This window comes from Convolutriloba macropyga, chromosome 8, assembly GCF_964194025.1.
Source record: "Convolutriloba macropyga chromosome 8, txConMacr16.3, whole genome shotgun sequence".
Lineage (NCBI taxonomy): Eukaryota > Metazoa > Xenacoelomorpha > Acoela > Convolutidae > Convolutriloba > Convolutriloba macropyga.
In genome coordinates, this window is record NC_134475.1 from 22,181,109 (window position 1) to 22,207,174 (window position 26,066).

At 35.1% G+C, this 26,066-nt stretch overlaps 2 protein-coding genes across 7 annotated transcripts in view; one reads left to right on the forward strand and one right to left on the reverse strand.

The window, feature by feature from the left end:
- The window catches only part of LOC142344587 (soma ferritin-like), a 320,547-nt gene that overhangs the window by 213,158 nt on the left and 81,323 nt on the right, over positions 1-26,066 (reverse strand). The gene's annotated exons all lie outside the window — the stretch shown is intronic.
- Positions 1-26,066, forward strand: part of LOC142344586 (uncharacterized) — a 90,867-nt gene that overhangs the window by 58,706 nt on the left and 6,095 nt on the right. For all 6 annotated transcript variants that reach the window (XM_075396376.1, XM_075396374.1, XM_075396375.1 and 3 more), the window contains 4 exons: positions 4,394-4,533; positions 14,617-14,830; positions 15,140-15,250; positions 20,745-20,962. In XM_075396376.1, coding sequence (XP_075252491.1) covers positions 4,394-4,533; positions 14,617-14,830; positions 15,140-15,250; positions 20,745-20,962 — 683 coding nt within the window. The remainder of the gene's footprint in view (positions 1-4,393; positions 4,534-14,616; positions 14,831-15,139; positions 15,251-20,744; positions 20,963-26,066) is intronic.

Consider the following 26,066-nt stretch of genomic DNA (forward strand, 5'->3'; position numbering starts at 1 on the left):
ACGTTTTGTAGTTATAAACATTGGCCACACTTTTGATGAGGTTTATGTTTCTGTTCACTTGCAGGAATGACTCTTCCGTGGCTATAAAATTTCATTATTTTTTGATAGTGTAGACTATGATAATTTTGGTGTCCTGTTTTTTCACCCCTATTCTTTTAACCCCCTATATTTTAACCCCGATTTTTTAACCCCTACATCATTTAACCCCTCAATTTTTTAACCCCTATATTGTTTCACCCCGATTTTAAGCTTCCTATAATTGAGGATAATTAAGCCTGAATTATTTCTATTTTAATTAATGGAGATTAAAATCGGGGTGAAATGACTGAGGTGTGAACATGCTTTTCACACCTCAATCATTTCACCCCGATTTTAATCTGTAAATTCATGGATCATAATTGTCAGGGACATAGAGCAAACGACACAATAGTTTAATGCAAAACTATAACAATTAGCGAATAAGTTACCTCAACTAATCCTTAATGGGGCAATTAAAAGCAATTGAAAACTGGATGTAACTCAAGAACATTTCTTGTTTTATTGCATTTTGAATTCAGCATGATAACTGCCGACTTTGAGTTTACTATTTCTTCAAAAAACAAAGAAATATTAGTTGTAGAGGGGCATGAGTTTTATGTTAAAAGATTAAATAAGTTTACCACTGCCTGGAATTGCTCAAAATATCAAAGTTACAAGTGCCGCGTTTCCGCTTTAACAAAAGATGACCAACTCATTCGCGTGAACGGTGAGCACAATCATAGTGCTTCGATTGGAAAGCCGGCCACGCGAAAAGTTATAAAAGAGATTAAAGCCCTCAGTGAAAACCTAACACCCGCAGCAGCCGTAGCTTCCGCAATTTTACCAGTAACTGACGTTCTTTCGACCCAGTATGCGTTGCCGTCAAAACCAAATTTAATACAAACCTCGCAGCGCTTAAGAAAGGTTATACAAACAGTGTCAGTTCATGAGCCATCGGACCGGCATTTTGATATACCCGATAAATTTCAAGAGTTTTTGCGGTATGACAGCGGAAAAGATGACAACGAGCGTATTTTAGTTTTTGGCGATCCCCATATGACATCGGTTCTCGAAAGCTCCAAATTTTGGCTTGGGATGGAACGTTTAAACTATCGCCCAAAAACTTGTATCAAATATACACCCTTCATGTATATATTCTCGGTATTGCCCCTGCTTGTTTATATGCCCTCCTTCCCAACAAAACGGAAAAAACGTACAGCCGATTACTTGATGCCTTAGACACCTTTGCCCCAGATTGTAAGCCGGATAAGGTTCTGTTGGATTTTGAAATTGCCCCTATTAATGCTTTTCAAAAACATCATCCAGCTTCAACATTGTCGGGCTGTTATTTCCATTTAACTCAAAATTTTGTTAGAAAAATTGGAGAACTTGGACTAAAAAAGCTGGTGTCAGAAAATCATGAAGTGGCCCTGGCGCTTAAAATGATCCCTGCTCTAGCTTTTGAAAGAAGTGAGCAAATAGAAAAATCTTTTGAATTGATTGTCGAGGAAATAACGAATGTGGCGGATCAGCAGAATTTGGATAGCTTTGTTATTGAGCAAATAGACGAGCTTTGTTTATATTTCCAAACAAATTATATCAAGTGTCCACTATTAAACCGTCCTGCCACATTCCCCCCACAAATATGGAATCAAAGAGACGCAGCCATTGAGGGAATTGCCAGAACAACCAATGCTGTTGAGGGCTGGCATTATGGGATACAAGCCTTATTCAGCGGATCCCATCCCGGAATTTGGAAACTTTTGACTAATTTGCAAAAAGACGCTGCGGTGCAAAAATTAAACTTTTTGAATGCCTCATCCGGTCACAAATTCCCAAAGAAGAAGAAGTATGAGAATTTGAAAGCGAAAGTGCAAAACTTGATGCAAATTTACAGGGATGAAACTGATATCCATTTTTTCAGGGCTATTGCCAGTTTGACTTAGTTGTGTATTTATCGTGTATTTTATTATGTCTGTTTTTGTGTTAATTTAAATTCGAAATCCATCTTAATATTTTTGAGTTGGCGCCCTCCTTGCGTCCTCACGGAGTTACGTCGAAGCCTCATATCGTGACTCATTAGGGAATTTGATCCCGGGCGTTAACCCTATGATGGGACCCCTAATTGGGAACACAGTTTTGCAACATTTAGATATGAAGCTTGCACAGCGTAGCTGCTAGCAAAAATATCAATCTGGATTTCATTGGAAATTCTGTTAAATACACGGTTGAATTTTGTTTTGAATTGCTAATTTATGCCTGCTCAGAAAGTTCGTTTTAAAATTTAGCTTTCATCCTTTCATTTGAAAAGTACCCGTTTTTCCGTCTTCTAGACTAGGACAGTTTTTGAACTTTTTTGATTCAAATCAAAGTGCAACATAAAAGAGGTCAGACTTGTCAAGTGTTTTTTTTTTTCGATCAAAGGCATTGTTCTAAAAAGCAGTCTCGTCATTATTCTTTGATTTGAAACAAACGCAAGCTGTTCAATGCCGCACTCTTGAAGGTCAGTAGTTTTGTGTTATTTAAGTCCTTTGAACTTTAGCTTTGCTAATTGTTCTTTTGGATGCCGAAATAGATAAAAGATTTCGGTGTTAAACCGATTTCGGGGTGAAAAAATTGCGGGGTTAAATGACTGAGGGGTGATTATATACGGGGTTAAATTATAGGGGGTTAAATAAATCGGGGTGAAAAGAAGTAGAACCGATAATTTTATGTCCATGAATTACCTTTAAACGACTACTGAATCTAAAAACATCGCAAAATTTGCATTTTTTTAAAATTAAATAGCAACTAAAAACCATTGGCTTTATCTAAAAATCATATTACTTCAAATTACAAGAATTGTCAAAATTAAAGCAGAAAACAGAAAAATAAAAAAGTTGGAAATTGAAGAAAACTTTTCAAAGCCTATGAGAGAAACTGGTGAAAGCCGAAGCGTCTCAATGCAAAATTCGGTTATTTTAAAAGCTAAACCTTAAAAGTAAAACCTTATTTTAAACCTTATTAAACCTTAGTTGCTTTTGACAACTTTGAAGTTATGGCTACCCGGGAATTGAATGTATGTTTTAGTTTCCTCTAAGGAAAAGTTTTGAAAACAAAATAGATTGATTCATCATGTTCATATCGGGCAAGTGAACAGATATATGTTACAAACTTAAGAGCAGTTAAACGAATGGGAACACCACATTAAGAAAAGATGGCTCGCAATTATTCAGGTCAAAGTTGTCTGCAAGGTATCCGCGATCTAAAACGATTGAAAGATGGGCTTAAACCTTCTTGCACCCATATTCGGATGAGAAACTCAAATTTTTTTTGTGAGAACGCCTTAGTAGTAGTATACCGAATGACAAGATGCAATATCACATTAATGAGAATTTAACTACTGGAAGCAAAATCTCACATTATAGCTTCACTTTTTTATTACGAGAAAAAAAATTAACCAAACGTATTTTCAAAAACTGAAACTATAAACTTGTTAATTTCAATTTTTCATAATCTTTTGAAATTAAGTCACCCGTCTTGGAAGAAATCTCAAAGCAAAGTGCGACAGTTAGTTGATTTCGAGCAATTTTGGTGACAAATGTTAATCACTGATTCAAATATACGCACTTTTATGTTGACATCAATTCTCTCACTGTCCTTTATTTTTAACACTGTGTATCGTCTGAAAAGGCGGCTATACATTTGCACAGCAATACTTGTAGTCACTTTTGAACTACCTCTCTTTGACTATTAGTATCTATAATATTGGATCTGTTGCCTGTTCCATCCCTGACTTAACATCTATTAGCCTAGCAGAGCCGGTAAAAGTGTGAAGAATGGTCAAGGCAACAGATCTAAAATGACGACGACCACGCCTCCGGTTGATAGTCGTGCAAAAATCCAAGTAATTATTTATTCGCGGATAGCAAATCTGGTGTTAACCATAAAAGGACCGTATATTACCACCATAAAAGGACCGTATATTACCCGGAACGAATTTCAAGTCTGGATCAACACTTCTCCAGAGAAATAAACACCTTGAATTGACAAATCAGTACTGATCACGTCTTATCTCAAGTTTTAAGACTTTTGAAGACATGTCAAGGCTTGGTCAAGACTTAGCAAGACTTAAGACGTGCCAAGTTTAAAAAGTGAAAAGATCAGAGCTCTGATACAGTGCTGATCCAAGACTTGCAATAAGACTTTTTCAGTACTGATTAAGACTTGACGTTCAGACCGGGTATTATCTATCAACAGTTCAAGTACGTTTAACCTGGAAATGTCGACCTAGGAATCAAAATCGACAAATTGGCTTTTGAGTGGTTCTTGTATTGTGAAGTACTGAGTGATAAGGAATGAGTTGGTATGATGTTATGTAATGTGATGGTTTCAGGACGCGGCTCTTCAACAAGAGTGGCTCCACCAATGCCAAATTCATCAATATCAAGCACAGAGGACACAGGTTCATGGCAGACATCTTCACAACTGTCGTCGACATGAAGTGGAGGTGGCTCATGCTCATATTCATACTAGGTTTGTCACTTGTAACCAAATGAATATTGAATTTAACTCCTGGTGCAAGTCGATGAGGGGACCAGTTAAACGACAGTTAAACCCAGTATAACCAGGGTGTAGACACTGGAAGCAGATAACATATCTCTTGTGGGTAACTTAGAAAGAGCATTGACGAATGATTCAAAAGAACAAACGCTAGTATATTAAAAAAAGATAAAAATGATTCATCAATTTTATTGAAAATAATGCTATCTTAATTTGGAGTCAGCGACGATGACGTCGAAGATATAAATATTCTTAATTTAATTATTATCTAACTTCGACAATAAATAATCTGACATTTTTAAAGATTTTTTGTCAAGGGCTGAAAAATTTCTCGACTTCGGGAATTTTAAATGCATCGTCGAAACGAAAGCCTTTGAAGGAACGAAGAAATTTTGAAGGGATATCTTTTTATGATGGATAAAATATTCAAGATTAAAACTTTGTGTATGGAATTTTCTTCCAATGAAATGGGTGTAAGTAGTTTTTTTTATAGCAGGCTTACTTTTTTGTTCAGCCAATTTTAGCCCATCAATATGAGAGATACGAAATCTATAGCATTGCAAATCTCGTAAAACTGCATCGATCGTTGAAACCACATGTTTTAATCTCCATGAGATATTGCCAAAAAAGCTTTGAGAAATTTTTCTTTCACATCTTTTTAGGCTTTTAAAACACACTATCCAGTAATGAAATTGGATAAAACACAGAAAAGTTATTTTTGATGTAAATTGTATCAGATATATCAGAAAATTAGTTCGTAAAGGCGCCAAATTAGCATGAAAACAGGTTCACAAAGTATCACCTTTACCTTAAAAAGATCTGCTAGAGATATTAAAATGTAAGCTTTTTCAATTTTTTTAAAAACTATTATTCAAAAGTAATATAAAAGTAATTTAATTGTGTCAACTCAACGGTAGAATATATATACTTCCCAAAATCAAGAAAGATGTATATTTTCAGAAAGCTCAATGAAATGTATAACAATTTCATACGGCTTGAGATTTCTTGTTTCGAGGAAAAGTCAAAACAAGCTATTTAACAAATCTGCTTTGAAAATTGCAATTGCCAAACAAAGTTTTGGGATATTTCTGTCTATCTCTCTGAAAGATATTGTTAAATATAAATGACTTACTTTCAGCACAATTTTTTTTGCTTTGAGGTCTCTCAAATTATGAAATTTCAGATTAATTCAGCAGTAGCTCACGACAATCATTTGATGAGAGTTATTCATCCTATGTTTACCAAATATTTGTTTCATTGTTTCGAGTTTTTAAAAGTTGTTTGTGTTTGGGGGTACTTTAAACATTATTGCTCAATTGTCTAGAAGCTTGAGGGTAAATGTGTAAATAAGAAATTTCTGACAAAAATTTGCGGTAAAAATCGGGGGAAAATTTGAACTAATTGACTGTACATCCACCGGTGAACAAGCTTTTGTGAAATGAAAAAAAAATATTTCGAAAGGCCCGTACACATGTTTGCCTATTTCAACTTTGATTACACTTGTGTTATCTTTTCGATGTTTGATATTTTTTAGGCGTTTTGTGCAAACGCTGTTTAGGGAATGTCCTTGTCAATCTTTACTGTTCAAGATGTTCTAGTTTTGCCTACTCAGTCTTGGAAAATTAATATTTAGAGAATTTCCAAAGTGTCTTATTTGCTTAGTATTTCAAAATAAAATATGTCATTTTTCAATGCTTAGTTTTGATATTGAACAACAGGTAAGAGTTTATTCGTTTAGTTTGCATAAGATTCGCATCAAATGCCAAAAATAATTGGGTACAAAGCCGTTTACAGCGCATCAATCATGCATACCTTTAGGCGCGTCAGTCTACTACTTTGTTTCATTTAATTTTTTTGTAAGAAAAGAATGACACTCAATTTAGATTTCGCTGAGATTTCCAAAAAAGACTGTAAAAAACGAACGCGCTTTCAAGAAATCAAATATAGTTAGTCGAATCAAACCAGTTTTCCCCGAAGTAGTTATAGAACTAGCTATAGTATAATCAACCATTTTACTCAAAAAATTTCACATCAACTAAGAAACCGCCTATTCCTAACCGATATACTAACATAACCAGTAGCGCTAAATTAAATCCCACAGATAGGATACCAGCAACGTAAGTAATGGTTCAATGTATTAAATAGAAAATCAGCAGTCAAAAAGTGCCCCAGAAATGCAATCAGTCATTTCCAGTCTCTTTCAACAGTCATTCGAATATACCTCAAAGCAAACCTCAGGTGGTGTGGGAACTGTTCTGAAAGACACACTACCTTAACAAGTACACCTGAAAGAAAGTTTGTTGTAGAGGAACCAATTCTTCGAATCTTTTAAGCATCTCAGGTATCCCTTTTTAGGAAATTGTAAAGCTACCGATTCAATTATCTTTGGATTACTTTATTGGAGTTTTGGTTCACAGACTTTTGGAGTTTTATTCACAAAGATCAAATAGAAAAAAGACCCGAAAAAAGCACATTGCTGAGTAGAGGCCAAGCTGTTTGGTCCTGCGCAGTTAAAAGAGAATTGAGTTTAGACAACTCTTGGCTTTTACTATTCAATTAATTGAACATTCACCTTAAAATGGATAACTAAATATTAAAATTGATATCTGCGGGGAGGATTTTAGAAGAATTTGGCATTGCTTGGCCCAAAAGCGACTTTCAAAACCGATCAAATGCCTCTGAGAAATTGGATTGCCCCACACAATTCAATGACGGACGTTATCAAGCTGGGTTCCCCCGGAAGGAAGATACTACACTTCTCAACAGCAGATCGTTCGCTGAGAAGCAGCCTCAACAATTGAAAGACAATCTCTCAAGAAGCGAACACCTCGAACAAGTGTACCAAGAAATTCTTGAAAACGGTTATGTCACTTAAGTTGCTACCGTCGTCGGGGCTAATCTGAGTGTCTGTCTCTTTCCCTGCCGTCTCGTAACCTATCAGAAGAATCCTGGCAGAGTGTGGCATGATTTCAAGGCCTCAAGTGTTTTTCAAGGCCAGCCGCTGAACTCTAATCTATTGAACGGAGACTATTTGCTCCATAATCTTACCCACATTATTCTGCGATTGAGAGAACAGCAATGCACTCTCCACTGAATTTAAACAGATGTTCATACAATCCGAAGTCACTCCTGACGACAGAAAAATTTAGAATTTTCTGTGCATTATTGATCGTCTGCGTGATACCTATTAGTACCCTAGCAATACTTTTAAGCTGCAGATTTGCCAAGTAGTGTGTCAAACACTCTGAGAAAACATTTCGTAGCCACAGGGAACGGTTTTCAGATTCCACGAAGTTCATTGAAAGTAACTTCTCCATTGAGAACTTCTGTTGCTTTTGGTTCCCTAGATACTTCATAAGAAAACAAGTACATGAAATGAGAATTATTTTATCAAGAAAACTTTCAATTATACCGAATTGCAATCAATAATTGTGAGTTTCTTGAAAAATTAGAGCCTGGTTAAAGTAGAGCCATCAAAAACGCAAAATCAAAACCAAACAAATCGATTTACTAAGCAACTCAACAACTGATAGTTGGTTGACCGGAACCAAGCTCCACCAAATCAAAAAGTACTTCTGAGACTTGTCGCAGCTTTATTTAATCTGATTGGTTTCAATCTCTTCTAAGAATAATTTTAATTGAACTCAATTACGAAAGCGGGTCAGCACAATTTTCCTTGAAAATTTTCCAGATTTTTTGAGTTAAGGGGGGAATTTCCACAACGTCAGAGATCAAGTCTCCTCAGTTTAGCTTCTGGACAAACCTGTCTGATCGACTCAACTTGCTACCCCTATTGATATTGTTTCTTCTGTATCTTCTGAACCTTTCAAATATGGTTTTGAAAACAATTGTATGCGGTGCTGAACATGTGCAGCTTGCTAAGGAAGGACAAAATAGAGACCAGCGATAGCATATATTAGAATGAAATCCCCACTTTTCTCTATTATTTAGGAACAGCTGAAATTCGACACGCTTTTTATTGCAAGTAGCTCGCCAAAACTATTTGTTGACTAATCTATCGTTGATTGGAGATACATTTCATCAGCAGCTAACCAATCAAACGTCGAAACTTGAGGTCACAATTTCGAACAATTGACATCGGAATATTAGTGGAATTCAGGACTTTTATTTTTGAGTTTAAAAAGCATAGTAGTGACCGAAATAGGAAATTCTTGAAACTCATGTGAAGTGTTTTTCTCTTCTCGAGTGTCCTTTCTGTTAACTGTTGTCGATTTGCTGAATTTCAGCAGTGGGAACAGAGTTTCAAGGCTAATTGGGTTTTGTTTCTTTTGCCAATAAGTGAAGGTAGCGCATTGGAGAACTCCAATTAGACCACTAATCAATATTTTAGAGTAAAAATATTAATTTTTGCTGCTACCACTAATTTTTATCTGCACATAAAAAACCCAGCAAAAGTATTCTAACACCTGATTTTAATGCATGGGAGAGGGTGATAATTTTTTCAGCTCTAGTAGATTGAAATTATCATCCCCATTCATAGACGAAAACTACAAATTTTGGTTTTTTGTCAAAAGCTAGCCTTTTCATGACTTCTTTCTATTTGCTGATGCCTGACGGCAACAAATCTGCCTTTAGGTTGTTAATACAGCGCAAACTTGAGAATAAATTTTTTGTGGTGCCGAGAAAACAGTCTTATGGTGTATTTTTGGATATTTCAGTGTCGATTCGTTACGCAAGACACCATTAGAGACCCACTTTTATGCGGACGAATGATCCAGCACGTAAGATTTCCCAAAATGATTATGGCTCGAGAAAGACTGCCCAAAAACAGAAAACTCATCTTGGAAGAATTTAGAGCTGATTTCGTTGAACCACTTCGAGTTTGGAACCATGGCAAGCTTGTTAGTTGCAATGGCAATTTTACCTGCCCAGTTGTCATACCTGTCTATTTCGAGGCTTCATTTAACATTACCACTTTCTCAATAATTAATTGCATTTTCTTTTAGCCGAAAAGCAAAACTCGGCAATTTTTTCCCAGACTGTGCCGAATCGTTTCTTGACCCGAATAACACTGCCGACAAAAACTAAAGCCTGCGAATTTTTTGCTGCAAAAGTGCACACGATGAAAGAGAAATAGTGTTGAGGTTAACTTACCAGACGCTCCACATATGGTGCAATTTCGGAGCGTTTAGTGCAGACTTTTAAAATGTCTCTCTAAATATTTTCACCGGATGGAAAACGCTTGAGAATGAAATTCTACGTACGCTTACGTGCGAGCAAACGCGAACTAGGGACCCCTTACAAATGTTCCAAGCGATATAAAAGATCTCTTACATTTTACGCCTAACCATAATCATCTTGGTAGGACCTCTATTAATTTGAATCCCGGCGCTTTTATTGCAGAAAAAAGACATACACAAAACTTGGCAATATTCACAGCATGTAGCTCTAAACTTTTGGAGTCAGCTTCTTCGCGAGCGTGACTTTCATGTTACCAAATTCTTTCAAATGGACACAAATCCAATTAATCTCAAGGCCGATGATTTAGTTTGGTTAGTCGATGACTTTGCCCACCTTTGGCCTGGGGACTGAGTAATCAAAGTTTTTCCTAGCAGAAATGGGCTAGGTCGAGCAGTCAAACAAAAAACTCCAAGCAGTGAACGCCTACCGTAAAACCTTGCAAATTAATTTCCGACTAAAGTTCTAACCCAAAAAGTTCATTTCTTTTACTCTGCTTGTGAAAATTTAACCGTCGTAAAACTGAGCAAATTATCTCCCGACTAAAGTTCTAATCCAAACAGTTCGATTTCTTTGCTCTGCTTGTGATCATTTACCTGATTTTCGGTGCAATATTCTATTGTTTGTTACTCCAACTAAATTATTTATAAAACTGTTGTTGCTGCAATTCACTATAAACAGTTCGTCTTTTATGCGTTGATTAGCACTATCTTGTTTCCCCCTTGTGTCGGATACCACAATGCAATATTTTGGATGATTTTACAGAATTCCCATATATTGACTTATACTTTATGTTTTTGCAATTCTGCAAATAAGATCGGCAATGTGAGGGACATGCAGGCTGTATTTTTAATATTAAAAGAAAAAGATGCAAAATCAACAGAACATAATCATTTCAAAACCTGACGGAAGTTGTTGACTGCTTGAGTAACTGTTCATTGCAACAGAACAGTGGAAGCAAAAGAGATTTTGAAATGTGTAGTAACAGTACAAAATCATAAAAGTCCTAAGAGCAATCTCCCTCGCAACTCGGGTTTTTTAGAATGTTAGATTGGATTTATTTTCGAGACCGCTAGTAAGAAGACATCAGTTAACGGCAAACACGGTGAAAACCGGCGCTGTTTTTTTTCAACAAATAATATCAAAATTTTGAAGCGTTGAGACCTGCTTTTTCGTATACCTACCTGTTGCAATAGTTTGCGTTTGTTCCTCGATGAGATGTTGATTTTTTTTGGCACGCGGGGTAATGTTATAAACCAATGGCCAATACTATTAAGAAAAATTGATAAAAATGCTCATAACTGCTAGAAATTAAATAGCCTTTTTCACTGCTCTTGTTAGATTTTGTAAAATGTGGTTAACAGTTGAAAGATCCGAGATATTTTTGGAGAGTTCAGTTCATTTTGGCTGACGTTTCTACAATTTTTGAATCATAAATGTCTTCAAAAATGTTAGTTCTTTCTGTCAAAAATGTTAGTTCAAAGCGAATTTTCCCCTACTTTTTCTTATAGATGAGTCCTTAGCAACTTCAGAGCTCTTAAGAATTGTATGAATGAAATTTTCAGGTAATTTTCAACTGGCTATGTTCTATAGAGTTCGAAATGAACAGAGAAGCGAAAACAAGATTCAGTTTTTCATGTCTTTTGTTTCAAAGTGATAATTTTAAATTGATTTTTTCTTCGTTTATCCTGTTAGTCAGAAATCCTGTACCTTAGTTTCATTTTAATCTGTAATTAATTGCTTGCAAAATTTTTTTTGTGGTTCAGTGGGGACTGGCTATGAACTGGTGTACTTTTTATTTTGATTTTCTGTCTCGAAGCTGCTCCAGTTGAGGAGCCAGATCTACATAAATTCTTGTAAGAGCAATCTGAGTGCACAGATAAAACAGTTGATTTCATCTGAAGGAGGTCCGGATCTGAAAGCACAAGAATCAGTCACACGTCGTCGAACTGTAGTTCCATTAGAATCTGTTTTTTTTTTTTGAAAACAAAGACTGATGATTCAGTTAAAACAAGATTCAATGTCACCAATTTTTTTTAAACACTTGATTTTGCTTTTGAGGTAGGCTCAGTTAATAAGGGGCACTTGTGGCCAGAAACAGACATCAGACAATGACTATACGTTGTAGATTACCTCAATGTTTTGTGTTCTCTCATGCTGCATACAATATTTAAAGAGAACCTTGTTTTTTCAATATTTACCTTTAACAGATTATGAACAAGGTTGTTATTCAAACAGGGAATCTTTCAAACAGGGTTTGTTTTAAACATAATCTGGAACGATTTGGTTGCTTGTCGGGAGGCAGCAGTCATAACTGTATTCACTCTAATTTTTTCTTGAAGATAGTCATTTGTGACCTTCATTAAATCAATCTTAAATACCTACCCGCCAACAATTTTCTGGACAGTAGAATCTACTTTGTGCGTTTGTTAGATCCGCTTAATTGAAAGTATGAAAACGATTGAAGCGGTCGCTGAGATTAGTGTGTGATTTCAGTGCTTGAACTCAAACCACAGCTTGAATGCGTTTCTCAATAATTCAAATTCTTAGAGAATTGAAAACTTACAAAAACTGCCCTTACTAAATGCAGCTTGTTTTTTTTTCCACTGTGTTCTTTATCAAAATTTTTGAAATTAAATCAGGTGTTTACCCTTGCTGTTCTTAATGCCTATTTGATTAGATAATATTCAGTAAATTTTTGCTAAAAATTTATTAGTTTCAGTATGTTTTTTGTTAAAATATTAGTTTTAGCTGGCGAGGCAGTGTTGTAAGTTAACAGTCAACACTTAGAAAGTATCGCTTTATAACTACAATACAAATAGACTTTTCCCGATCAAATCTTTGAAATTATATAGGTCAAGGCCGGCTACTATCGTTTCGAAAGAATAATATTTTTGCGTCGAATCATTTGTGCGTCGAATCATTTGTGCGTCGAATCATTTCGTCTCTGTGGAGACTTTCGGAAATTTCATTTTCTGTTTGAACACTACTTTACATATACTTGCAAGTTGGTTCAAGGAAATTTGTTCGGGTAAATGAAATAACGGTTGGATTTTTTCGGTTTGGTTTTGATATAGTCGATTCATTAAGAGCGTCTCCCGATACTGAAAAAATTTGCTAAAAAAACTGCTTGCTGGCGCTTTCCGGTGCCGATTTCCGTTCAATGCTGAAAGTGCCTAATTTTTCTAAAAGTGTTTTCCAAAAAAACAATTAAGAACCTGAAAATGAAAAATAGGATCAAATAAGGGTGAAAAATAATAACCTTCGACTGTAAGGGCATTTCATAAAACTTGTATCCTTTTGATTATTTTACTGGTCATTTTAACTATTTAATGTTTTAAGATTAATAAAATGAGGGATACTGCAATTATAGTGCACTGCAAGTCTTTGCTGAACACGCTTCCGTCAAACATATTTTGCGGTGGAAAGCAGTTTTCACTTTTCAATATCCTGTTTGAAAATGAAAAGCACTGAATGGAATTTCCATATAGGGCACCGCTTTTTCGTCCGCAAAATTTGTAAATGTGTTTCATACGCTCAATCTATTAACATAGGAAAAGTGAAATGTGGTAATTAAAATGAGCAAATTACTTAAAAAATTTTGTAACGGTAAGCGCCCGTTATGTTGAAAATCCTGTTAATTCGTTTCTTTTTCACCTTCAATTCCTCGTCAACCTGATAAAAAAGTTATTTTTTGCCTTTATCTGAATTAGTTAATTTAAGTGATGGTCTTGGTTGTGGTTAAGTAAAGACGGGGTACGATCCGGTGTATTTTGTAATTTTTTATAATGACCCAGATCAAAGCTCAGGAATCAGTGCATGCCGTCGAATTTTAGTGCCATCAGAATTGGTGTCAAACACAGAAAACTGGTGAAAACCTTATCCAATGGCACCAAAATTGTTTTGCAAGGTAGGTTTAGTTAACAAGGAAGCATAAACAGCGAGGGAGCGATTAGAAACAGAAAGAAACACTATTTCTACGTTGTAGAATGTCGCCATTTTGTGTTCCATCATAATATTTATTTTCACTATTGATCAACCCACATTATTTTGGCAAAATTCATCATAATTTTTATCGCAAAAAACCTGCAGTTTTTTTCATGTAATTAAGTTCTACATTGGTCTGATCAGTGAAATTGTTTAGCACAATGGTCTAGGCCAGCATTGACAATGATTTGTATTAATCCTGAATTGAGTTAATCTCTATTCGATAATTAACAAGCGTTCAAATAATGATTAGCCAAGACCAGCGGTTGACTTTATGATGTTGGAATTTGAACTTGTCAAGACTTGGCCAAATCTGGGCCAAAATTTGTTGGTCAAACAGTTTTTGGCGATTACAGTTGTCAGGCCGTCAAGCTTTGACTGTTTGGAATGCCGAACAAAATCTTGTACACGCGTTGGAGGGAATTTAAATTTGTTGCTACTTTGAAACCGACAAAAACCGATGCTTCTTACGTTTAAAACCGACGAAATCCGACGATTCTTACGTTTGAATACCGACGAAAACCGATCAAAACGACGAAAAAAACGTAAGGACTTTGATCGGTTTTGGCGAAGTAAAACCGGCGATTTCTTGTTTGATTCCGACGAAATTCTCAACGCAGGTTGCAATGTACAGAACCGGTTGTAACAGGAAACGCCCTCCGAATAATAAGCATATTAACTGGTTACTTAGGTGGTTCTGGAAATTTTTAATGCATCTAAATATATTTTAATCACTGTGAGGGTGAAATGATTGCCAGAAACGACCGAACAGTAGATTGTGTGACCCCAAAAAATCGATGACAATAAATTTAATTATTTTTGATGTAGTTTAAAGTGAAATGACCTATAATGGTTGAAGTTGTGTTCCAGCATTCAACTTCACGTGGGCTCTGTTTGGTTTCTTCTGGTGGCTCATAATGTACTTCCACGAGGACTTTGACCACTTCGACGACCCAATCGGGGGAGTGGGTGGGGCAGGGGGGTCAGAGGAGGAGTGGGACTTCTGTCTGAAAAACACACGCAGCTACGTCGGAGCATTCCTATTCTCTCTCGAGACACAGACCACCATTGGATACGGATACAGGTGAACACAGTTTTGTACATTTGTAGGCAGCAGATGAAAAATTGCAAAAGATAATTTGCTGTGCCATTCCGGGGTGAGGCGTTAGAAATGTAACCCCACTGTTTATATCCTCACAACCGGATAATACATTTTCTGCTGGCTATTTCTTGGGGTTGAGAACGATAAAGACTTCAATAAGTTATGTCCAAGCAAGAATACAATCAAGATTTATGAATGTGTTTATAAATCATGGATTCTACATCAGTTGAATGCAGCCTTGTTTCATTTTGAAATAATTGGATGTGAAATGAAATGTAATGTGATGTTTAGAGTGATATCAGAGAAGTGTTCGGAGGGCATCATCCTACTTATCATCCAGTCCATCTTGGCCGCTTTCTTTGAGTCTGTCCTCATCGGAATGGTGCTAGCCAAGGCCTCCAGGTACACATAACACTACCACCACCACACCACCACACACACGCACACGCACACGCACGTAATTTCAACGCACGCAAATTCAATCAATTTCAACTTCAAAACAGCCGTTAAGTATCAACTCGAAGCTCTTTGGGAATCCACAATCTAAGCTTAATGCACAATTTAAAGCGACAATTTTAAAGATAACAGTCTTAATTAAACGAAAATGACGCTAGAAATGATCACGTGAAATCAAATCAATATTCACAAAATTTGAATATCAACTTCTCGAAAAAAAAATAATCAAAAAATCTTTTTAATTTAAAATTCTATGCTTGAAAGGCTTTTTTAATGATACCACTCACAGCTTTCTTCGATGAATATATCGATCGGTCAGAATGACTGAACAAAAAAACCCCAGTTGAGCATTTAGTTACTCCCCCACAATTTGTGATGGGAACAATTAGTTAATGCTTTTCAAAATTAAAAGGGTGATCAAAAATCTTGAAAAAAAGGAATGTAATTCATTGAAAATACTGAGCGTTATAGTTAAAGCAAGAACTTTCCTTTTTCGATTTTGGTTTTCTATTTATCAAAAGTAACAAAAGGGACAAATACGTTTTTATTTGAGAAGCCAACATTAGTGGGTTCATTATTGATGTTTGCACAATCTGTGCTTTGTACAGATTTGCACGAGCCGTCTAATTTCTTAGTCAAATGCGAATTATTATAACCAGCATTGCTGGAAAAATGTGTTAAATTTTTTGCACCAAATTCAGATTTTGTATAACATCTCAGAAGTTATATAGCCTCTCATAAATTAACCAATAGCGAGTTTCACAAAACTCTCGTGTTGATTAAAAAAAACATCATTTATGTGGTTTATTTTGTCAGACCTATTGTTTTGTCTTGCTTTATGGGCATCTGATGTTATTGAAGCTGCTAAATTAGCAGTTCAATCCTCTTCCATATACAAGTAATTTGTGCTTTTACGGAGAAGAACTTATATGAAAGCAGATGGGATATCATGTTTTGCCATTTGTACTCCTAAGAATTTCAGAACTGTAAGGAAGTCATTTGAAAACGAGAATAACTCGTAAAATACAAAAGCTAACTAGTAACGTTATCGTGAATGAAATCTAATGCTGCCTCCCATGCTATCATATTTTCCGAAATGAACTATAATCATTAGCAAATATAGGTCACGGGAGGCCGCGGAGGCTGAATTAATTTTTCCTAAAAGCTTTTCCCTTGAGTTCTTTAGTGCAAATTGGTGTTTTTGTCGCAGATTACGATGCAAATTGGAAATATGTGATGAATTACACTCAAAATCAATTACTTGAATGGATCCTAGAGTTCGAATTGGTCCTATTCTTTCAATTTTTGCTCTTCGATAGCAACAAGGTACTGCCTTCACACATGTTATAAAAAAGGCGCTTTTAATGCCCTGCTTTCGAATTAGTCTTGAATTTGGGTGTTTTAGTCCATAAAAGCATGCGAATTTGTCTACATGGGATCAATATATTGTTAAGGTAGACATAAAAAAGCAGTTAATGTAGTTTTTATTGTTTTTGGTTCATGATTGTTTTAACAAGAAGGAGTGACGTAAGAGAGTTTTAAGCTAATGCATAGACTGACAGACTCTGAAAGGGGGCTCAAATAATGGGTTGTGACTTCCGTGAAACAAACAATAAGCCCGCCACCACTATTGTTGCCTTTCTTTTTCGTTTTAATTTTTCTTGGTATTGTGATATGAACAATTTTTGCCGCTTTAAAGAACAGATTTTTTGCCGCCTTCTGATTCGGAAATTATTGCGCATGTAAATTTTCAGACATTGAGTATTAATTGCCGGAATCTGAAATGCATTAAAGAACGAACTGAACATTGAGTTCCGTAAACGTTCAATTGTAATTTACGAAACAGTGTTGAGGAAACTAGTAGACTTATTCAAATATACAGAAATGTATTTGCAATTAGTTACTTAAATTGCTCGAAGTCACCCAGTGAAACAGAACCGTTCAAGTTGCCATTGCATGTAAAATTTTTGACATTTTTGTCAAACTTTCATTTAAAAAATGTAAAAGCTAGATATCTTGATAGTTCTAGATCATGATAAAATTAAGGCATACCCGAGCAGGGCCCAGATTTTTATCTGCTACAAGACATTTTTTTCTTTTTGCATGCGCAAAGATGTTGCAAGACTGAACATATATATTGATACTTTCTTATCAAGATCGTACGAACTTCAAGTGATCTATAGCGCTTTTGATGACCATGCCAAGACCTATAGCTGAAAATTTTCCAAATATTGGCATTGATTATTTAATCTTAAACCTTTTGCTGCAATTTTGCACAAATTTTTGATGCAATAATTAAAATTACTTTACGTGATTTAAATTGGTGTCATGTTCATTCTGACGTCATTTGCACTTAAAATATTTTGAGACCATTAACTACTATCAGTAGAGCGTCTAAATTGCGTTAAATAGACGATGACCTGTTAAATTTCCAAGTTCAGTTTCGTATGACCAAAGAAAGACCTAAAAACCTCTTTCTGAACCGATTCAGTCTATTCATGTCTATTCTGCAGATTTTGAACACATGTATCACAGCAACCGATGACTCAGCATTCAAAAGATAAAAAAATTGTCCAAAAAGAATTCAACAATATGGTAAAAAGTTGCGAGAATTATTAATAAAAGGGGCCATAAATGCTAAATACCGAGGCAAACGAATGAATGATTTAGCATATATGCGTAGATTGTTTTTGATGACATCATCCAAGCCAACGAAGGTTAAGGACTGAAAAAATTAGCAGTCAGATCTTTTTGCATTATTTTCACTCAACTTCCATCAAATTTTCAAAATGATTTTTGCCAATTGTGGACGTCAATGATAGTTTGGTGGTAAAGTTTGGAAAGAAAATAGTCAAAATATATAGACCTGCATTAGTAATCAAAATGTTTTGAAATCCATTTCAATGAGTCGAAATAGAAAACGTCAAATTGCAGTTCAAGTTGATTTGAAAACAATCCAAAAATTTCTTCAAAAATTACACTGACTCCCAAAAGGAACCACAATTTATTATCCAGAATACTCAAACAAAGTTCTTCACGTTCGCACTTTCTATTAGTGATTTAGCTAAAAGTAACCAAAAGTTTCTACTTTTTCAAATTTAGCGCAAAGTAGATTAGAGAATTCTTAAGTTTATGAACAGAAAATCTCTGGGGGTTAAAGGGGCATTTTGACGAAAGAGTCGAAACTGTGACTTTTCCTAGCTACACAGTATACCATACTACTATAATACTAATTAGGTTTTCCATCTAAGTAACTATAACTAACGCAAATTTTGCCGGAGGCAGAAAAAATTGTCAAAACTGCATGAAATTTGCCAAATGTAAGCAAGATTAGCAACATCGAACGGACATGATAAACTCAAGCTGTGCTGCTCTTAAAATATGTACACAATGAAAAGCAGATGAATAAGAAAAACGGAAGCAGAAAGTGGGAAGAAAAATGTCCCAGAAAGAGAAAGAGAACACGAAAATTTTGAAAACCTGTCTCTTTCACCAAAATAATTTTTTTTTGGAAAACCAGAAACTCAAATTTTGATATTTTTCAATAGATGGTAAACATGTGTGATCGTGAAAAACATTGTTTTTTCTAAAGTTTGAGGGGATGGTTTCTCTTTTACATTGTGAGTAACAAATATTGGCAAAAGATCTTGGCAAATGGGCATCACTCTTTTGTTTGCGTTGTGAACTACTTTTAAATCTTGCTGATTATGAATAATTTTTTATCACGAGTCACTCTTTATTCATTGTCTCGTTTTATAAATAATTAAATTTGTGTGAAATTTCTTGATCCGTTTTGGTTGATCCACAAAACAATTTCCAGACAGGTGGTGACTTTCTTATGTTTTGAATTGATGATACTTCTGAATTGCTCATACTTTGCACTTTTGAAAAGAAATAAAATTCGAAAAAAATTAGAATAAAAAAGATTTAAAAAACTAATTATAAGCACAAAATTTCATCTCAGTTTGACATAAATTACATAAATTATTTGTTTTGAAGTTTTTAAAGTTATTTTACAAAAAATGCGGCAATGTCTGAAACGCCGCTTTTTTTGTGAAATAATTTATTCTCTAGAACGGTTCTTCAATTTCACTTCTCGATTGAATTTTTGCGGGCAATTCAAATAACTCAAATGATTAGAAGTCAAGCGTGAGAAGGTAACTCAAAAAGTGAAATCGAAAAGAGTCCAGCAAAAAATTTTGCTTAAAAAGACACAAAAGCGTTTACAATAGTTCTTATGTTCAGTCTGTTGTTTAAATAAAAACTACTGTGAGCGATAACCGTAATTAACTCGTTCAGCGTACTGGCTAATGTATTTGGTTCTCATCCGACAGGTTGCGTGCTCGAACTCTACTCTAGTCAAAAGTTAGTGACCAATTCTCCCGCCTCGCCAGTCTTTTGAGAGCATTTCGTCCGGAGTCAATCGTAATATGTTTAAGTGCTCTCGAACGAAGTTCAAAGCAATTATTGTAAACGTGCTGGTCTTTTTTATGCAAAATTTTTGCTTGACCGTTTTTGCGCTTTTCTTCTAGAACATTCTTTGACTTCTCAAGTGACTTTTTCCGCTTAAGGTTTTTTATTTTTGAGTGATCTCTATTGTTCTAACTCTGAAGTAAAGCCTGTTGCTAATATAAAATCGATTGCAGAAAAATCAAAAGGGCTCGATAGCCGATTGGTCAGTGCTTCTCGTGAGGGATTGGTAGTCCATGGTTCGAATCCCGCCATGGGCAACTATTTTTGCACCCATAATGAAAAAATTCTCTAGGTTACAACCCCTGAATTAAATTGCCTCGCCTGTCGTTCGCGAGCAATTCTTCCAACCTTAGTCGGTTTATGTTTGAACATTGTAGTTGGTACAATATAAAGAGGCCTGATGGACAAGAAAAGCCTAAAAATTTTGCCTGAAATTGATTTGTTTAACAGTTTTTGAGAACAACAATGCTACTCTGCGTACAAAAAGCCATTACATTCAGCTTCCTTCCAAAAAATTCTTTCAATAATTTGGGAGCCAACTTTACTCGGTGTTATTTCAACAATCAATAACACAACGTTGAAACGGCGTGCAATATATAAATATGCAGGTTGAAGATCGTACATTTTCAAAATCTTAATTTTTTGTAAGAATGTAATCGTTATATGTCTAATAATTGCACTGCAAATTTCACGCAGCAAATGTTTTATATTGTTGAAAATTGGAAAAAGTTTTCAAAAATTAAATTAGGCGTTTAAAAGAGCATGATCATGCAAAGAAACTTTAAAAAATGGTAAGTTATAATTAAAACCGAGTGCTTATTTTTACATCCTGACATTTTATAAATCAAACATTTCTGTAAATATGACTCAAAATATTCCCTTAAATTAAGGAAAGGAGGGAATTTAGTTTGAGCAATACTGCTCATAGCGTGTTCATGATGATATCGAACATTGCCATTATTTTTAGGGCCAAGAAACGGGCGGAGACTGTGGTCTTTTCCAAGATGGCGTGCATTGGGGTGTACGACGGGCACTTGCACTTCTCGGCAAGAGTAGGTGACATTCGGAACAACTCATTCCTAGTGGAGGCACACGTGCGCATGTACTTGATCAAGTCAAAGTTGTCGGAGGACCACGACTACAATCCCATCGAGTTCTACGACATGGATGTCGGATACGACAGTGGTTAGATTTTCAGTCGCCCACTGTATCTCTCTAGGAAGAATGAATTGAAAATAACAAGAGTTGCTCTAGATTATTTTTTAAGGAGTGCTGTAGGAACAAATGGGAACTAACTCCCGCTTAATATTGAAGTAACGTTTATAGAAATATTCCGCAAAGTGTTCTAGAACTTTGTCGCAATACCCCATTTACAGTTTCTTTCTCAAATTATCAACTTTTAACATTTGCGTAGTAGTTGCATGGGTTCAAATGGGCTGAAAGTGGTTTTTATAACAGTAAATGATGTATCATATATTTTAAAGACACCTTTACTCGCGGACCTATTTTTACAACTATAACCACACTAAAGGTTTGCAGATTGCTAAATCTAAAGCCTCAGTCTACCAAGCTAAAAAAAGTACTTCGTTGATACATCGGCTGACCCTTGACAGAACTATCAGAACTGTAATCAATGAAACTTTGGATCTTTGTAGACCCCCCGTGCAAGAATCACACGTTTATAACTGCAAGATTATTGATAGAGTTGGACGCTTCTCTTGCGCGAGTCTTGCAAGACCACGGTTATTGCATATGTGACTGTTACATGACAAGATCTTGCAAGATAATAGTCGTTAAAAGACTAGGGTTGTTTTCGTAAAGTGGACATAAAGTGGTTGTTTTTGTTTAGGCAGAGGTGAGTAGAGTTGACCCTGCAATCAACATGCTTACGCTTGAATACCATTCTTTAAACAGGCCAATTATTGATTCAGTTGGTTTGAAGTCTGATCATACTGAGCGGATTATTTTGAACACTTACCCATTTCCAACCCAATGCGAACCAAACTCGAATACTCCCACATTCCCCCCAATATGAAAACGTCGTCTCACAAGAGACAGGAAGGATGCATGGATTTCAACCCAAAACGAATTGCCAAAAATTTTGAAGATAAGGCTAATCTAAACCAGCTAGGCGAAAGTTTTTTGGTATAAAAATTTACTTTTTAAACGTGATCAAATTTTCAAAAATTACAAGTTAAAAACTAAGTTTTGATGGTTTTTAACTACTAAATTGTCTGACACTCGCAAAGATTTTTCACCCCGATAAGTTCAATTTTGTACGATTGAAAAAAAAATACAAGGGAGCTATAAATAATTGTTGCTAAAAAATGGTGGTATAAATAAACTGTCTGTTTTTTTTTTGCCAACGCGCGGGCAGAAATTTCTTTAAGTTCACACAAAAATCGTAAAAGTTTTCTTCGAGCCAGTAAAGCTAGGAATTACGATAACGTGCGTAATTCCTAGCATTACTCGCTCGAAGAAAGGTTTTACGATTCCAGCGTGAACTAAAAGAAATTTCTGCCCCGTGCGTTGGCGTTTTCAGTTGCTTAAAAGTGCTGCTGTGGGAGATTTGCAGCGCAACATATTCACCCCTGAGTTTCTTGAATTTTGTATACAAAAAATTTACAATCGAAGATCAAATTTTGTATCGATTCTGCGTTGATACTGGATATTGTTGCAAGTTTATGCCTTTGTGGACAAAAAATTTCTTGTTTATTTGTCTAATAAATTTATTCGAGAAAATTTTATATCGTGTAAGATTTCATAGGAATATTTTTGTCGTGTTTTAGAAGTCCCTTTTGAATTAGAGTCCCTTTTGAAGCCGTTTTTTAGAAAAACGAGTTGTTTAAAATTGAAAAATCTGAGGATCTCCCCAAATAAAAAAGATGGGCCGTGACATACCTGTAAAGTGTACGCAACCTTGACAAAGGTGTCTAGGACATCCCGATAGCTAGTGCCACCACCCAAAAGGGCAAGGCAACATAGCACTTAAAAAACCCTGGCATCCGAACAATTTTGTTATGAAATTGTAACGCCGGAAATATGGAACATCAGAGAAAAAAATTGGCCAAAAACAAACAATTTTAACAACAGGTACTGAGTGTTATTGAGCTGATTAGTATGACAAAAGCAACAGATTAAGTCATAGGATTAAGTCAAATATCTCCCAACATTTTATCATGTAAGAACTAATCAGATGATTTTATAATAGTGTCAGACCTGATAAGAAAATCTTTATCATGTGAGATCTGACAAGACAAAGTTTTTGTCGTGCAAGATCTGATAAGTAGAATTGTTATCTTTTAAGATCTGAGACGTAGCTGCGAAAAAATTTTTCATCGTGTGAAATCTAATAAAATATTTTTTTTCGTGTAATATTATATCAAGACATTTTATTTTGTATGACATCATAAGCAAAAATTTTATCAAGTAACACCTTATTATTGTTTTTTAAATTCTTTAAAGAGCTTTCGTCTTTTTACAGGTATTTTATAACAGCAATTTTTAGAATCTTTCACAATAACAATTTTCCCAAAACACTTGAGATTTTCTTAACAAAAAATTGAGGGACTTTTTCACACTGTTTTTTATTCAAAAAAGTGCTGAGTGCTGCCAGATGCTTTAAGAATTCTACTTTTTTTACAGATATGAAAGTGTAAGGAATAAAAGGTTTCTACAAAATCCAATTTAGAAAGCTAATTATTTTTAGTTTGATACTTTGATCAGGTGGTCACTCCGGTGTTAGGACAATTTACCCAACGCCATCATACCCAATGCCATTATACCTAATTTCACTATGCCCAATGCCATTACACCCAATGACATTTTACCCAATGCCATTGTACCCAAAGCCCTTTGATATTCTCCTTTAATATTCCGACTACGAATTATCCGTCGCTATTGCACATATATTTTTATGAACATAAGTGTAATAGCGACTGATAATTTGTAGTCGATTATTGAACGGAAATATTGAGGTACATTGGGTATAATGGCATTGGGAAAGACAAGTTAAGTAGAATTGCATTGTGTAAAATGAAACTGGTTGAATTTTCAAGTAAACGCTCTCTCCATAATACAGATTTTTCACCCCGATTAGTTGAATTTTGTACGATTGAAAAAAATACAAGGGAGCGATAAACAATTGTTGCTTAAAAATGGTGGTATAAACAAACTGTCTGTTTTTTGCAAAAGAATGTTCATGATAGTTTTCAGTGATCGCAGTTCTGACAGTCCTGTACAAATTGTCAAGTGGCATGAGATAAATTGGATCTATTTGTTCCTATGTACTATTGATGAAATCATATCCTTGCTTGCTAATTGTCATGTAAAACCGTGACGTATGAAGCTTTTTAATTGCTTGCACTTAAGAAGAAATTCAGCCTTCGTTTTAAATACCTATAGGTCAATTATCTCTTTTGCCCAAAATAGAATGGCGTCATAGGATTAAGTCAAATATCTCCCAACATTTTATCTGAAATTTGAAGAAGTTTGCTCCGAATTTCTTTGACAGTCTTTTTTAATCTTGAGAAACGAATTTGAGTGATCAATGTTGTTTTGTACTGCACTGTCTCTGCTTTGCTTTACAGTTAAATAACTTCTTTATGGGCATAGTAACAACACTTAATAAGTATTCATTTCATATTTATGCCTAAATCTTTATTAATGTCCGCTAACGTCATTAAAAGGCTCTGACTTCTAACTTACTGACACCAGAGCCAAAGTTAAGAATTGACGCAATTCCAAAATGTGGAATCTTCATCGTTAGTTTGTGAAAAATGACGAAACTCCGGTTTTGAAATGTCTTCCGAATTCTGGGAGCTCTGACCAGAGGGCTGCAAAAGTTTTTTTAAGAAAAAAATTCAGAATCTAAATTTTTGAATTCAAAGTATTTTATTTGGGTACAAAGTTTCGCACGAAAACTGATATCAAAATAGCGAAACTTAACCCATTTTTTCGGTTAAATTTTAAATCCATAAGGACACGACTAGTAAAATTTGAATGGGTGTTATAAGCGTGTTATTTTCCAGGAAACACTTCAATATTATCCTCTAACGACACCGGTCTGCGGAAAAGAATCCACATATATTGGGTTCTGGTAAACATCGTCCAATTTGGCTAACAGTATTTTTGCTGAAAAGTTTTATATCCTATTTTTTCTTTCAATTATTAAAACACAATAACTTAGACTCCAATGGGTTTGAAATGTTTTGCCTATCACTTCTAAGAGTATACAAAACGCATGAAACAAATCTTTGTTTTCTGTCAAATTGAATCGGCAAAAATTACAAAGAAGTTTTGTTTAATTTTTTCTGTATTCCAGAACCTCTCATTGTTCTGCCAATAAATTTTTTGGCTCCGCTGAGAGCTTTTGAACTGATGTTGTGGAACTGTCTTGGCTCAAAAAGCTGGTCAAGAACTGCAAATTTCTTCAGGTTAAATCGGGTTATTGATATCTTTCTCAGATATAGCACAAGTGCAGAAGACAACCGACATTTACAATTTTTTAAATCTAAAATAATTTAATATAAATGAAAACCACTATAGTCAACGACCATTTACGGTTCTACCTGGGTCAAGAAACGGTTTTACTTGTTTTGACTTGATAAGCACTTTACGAATTCATGACTCTCTTATCAACATTCTTATCGAAAATTTAAGAGTAAAAAATAAATTAAATTTGTTCTAAGTCTGGTTGATTTTTATGGAATATGCTAACAATTTTCGTGGGTTTGAGAACCGTTTTAAACATTTTAAGACCATCTAGCAGTCCTGAAGTTCAATTTTTAGCTATTCTTGTCAATTTGACGTCTTTGAAGCGTTTCTTATAGCTTTTAGTACTCTTTTTCAACTTTGTAAGTCTACAGGGAGCTTTGTGTTTGATTTAGACTTTGGAATAGTTTCAGTAATCTTTTGACATGCTTACAATAGTTTATATAGCTGTGATTTCAAATTAAATCAATTTGATCTTATTAAAAAAAATGCCACCTTGTTTTGATTCGGGTTGAATAGTTGAAGTATTGAAAGGGTTGGTTCAGTTTATAGTTGTTACTTGGAGTCTGGATCAAGTTTATTTTCAAGTCGATTCCTGAGTCTTCCGGCAATATTGTTGTGGTACATGATGTAAAAGTGAAATATTGCAAGTGTGGAATCTTTGTTGATCTTTTTTTGTTGAGCAAACACCGAAAAGTTGAGAGAAGAGAAAGTGTTGGTTCAGTTCATGCTGGTTTCTAAAAAACTAAGCGACAAAATTAAGTGTGAAAATTTTGATCTAAGATACCAAATTCGT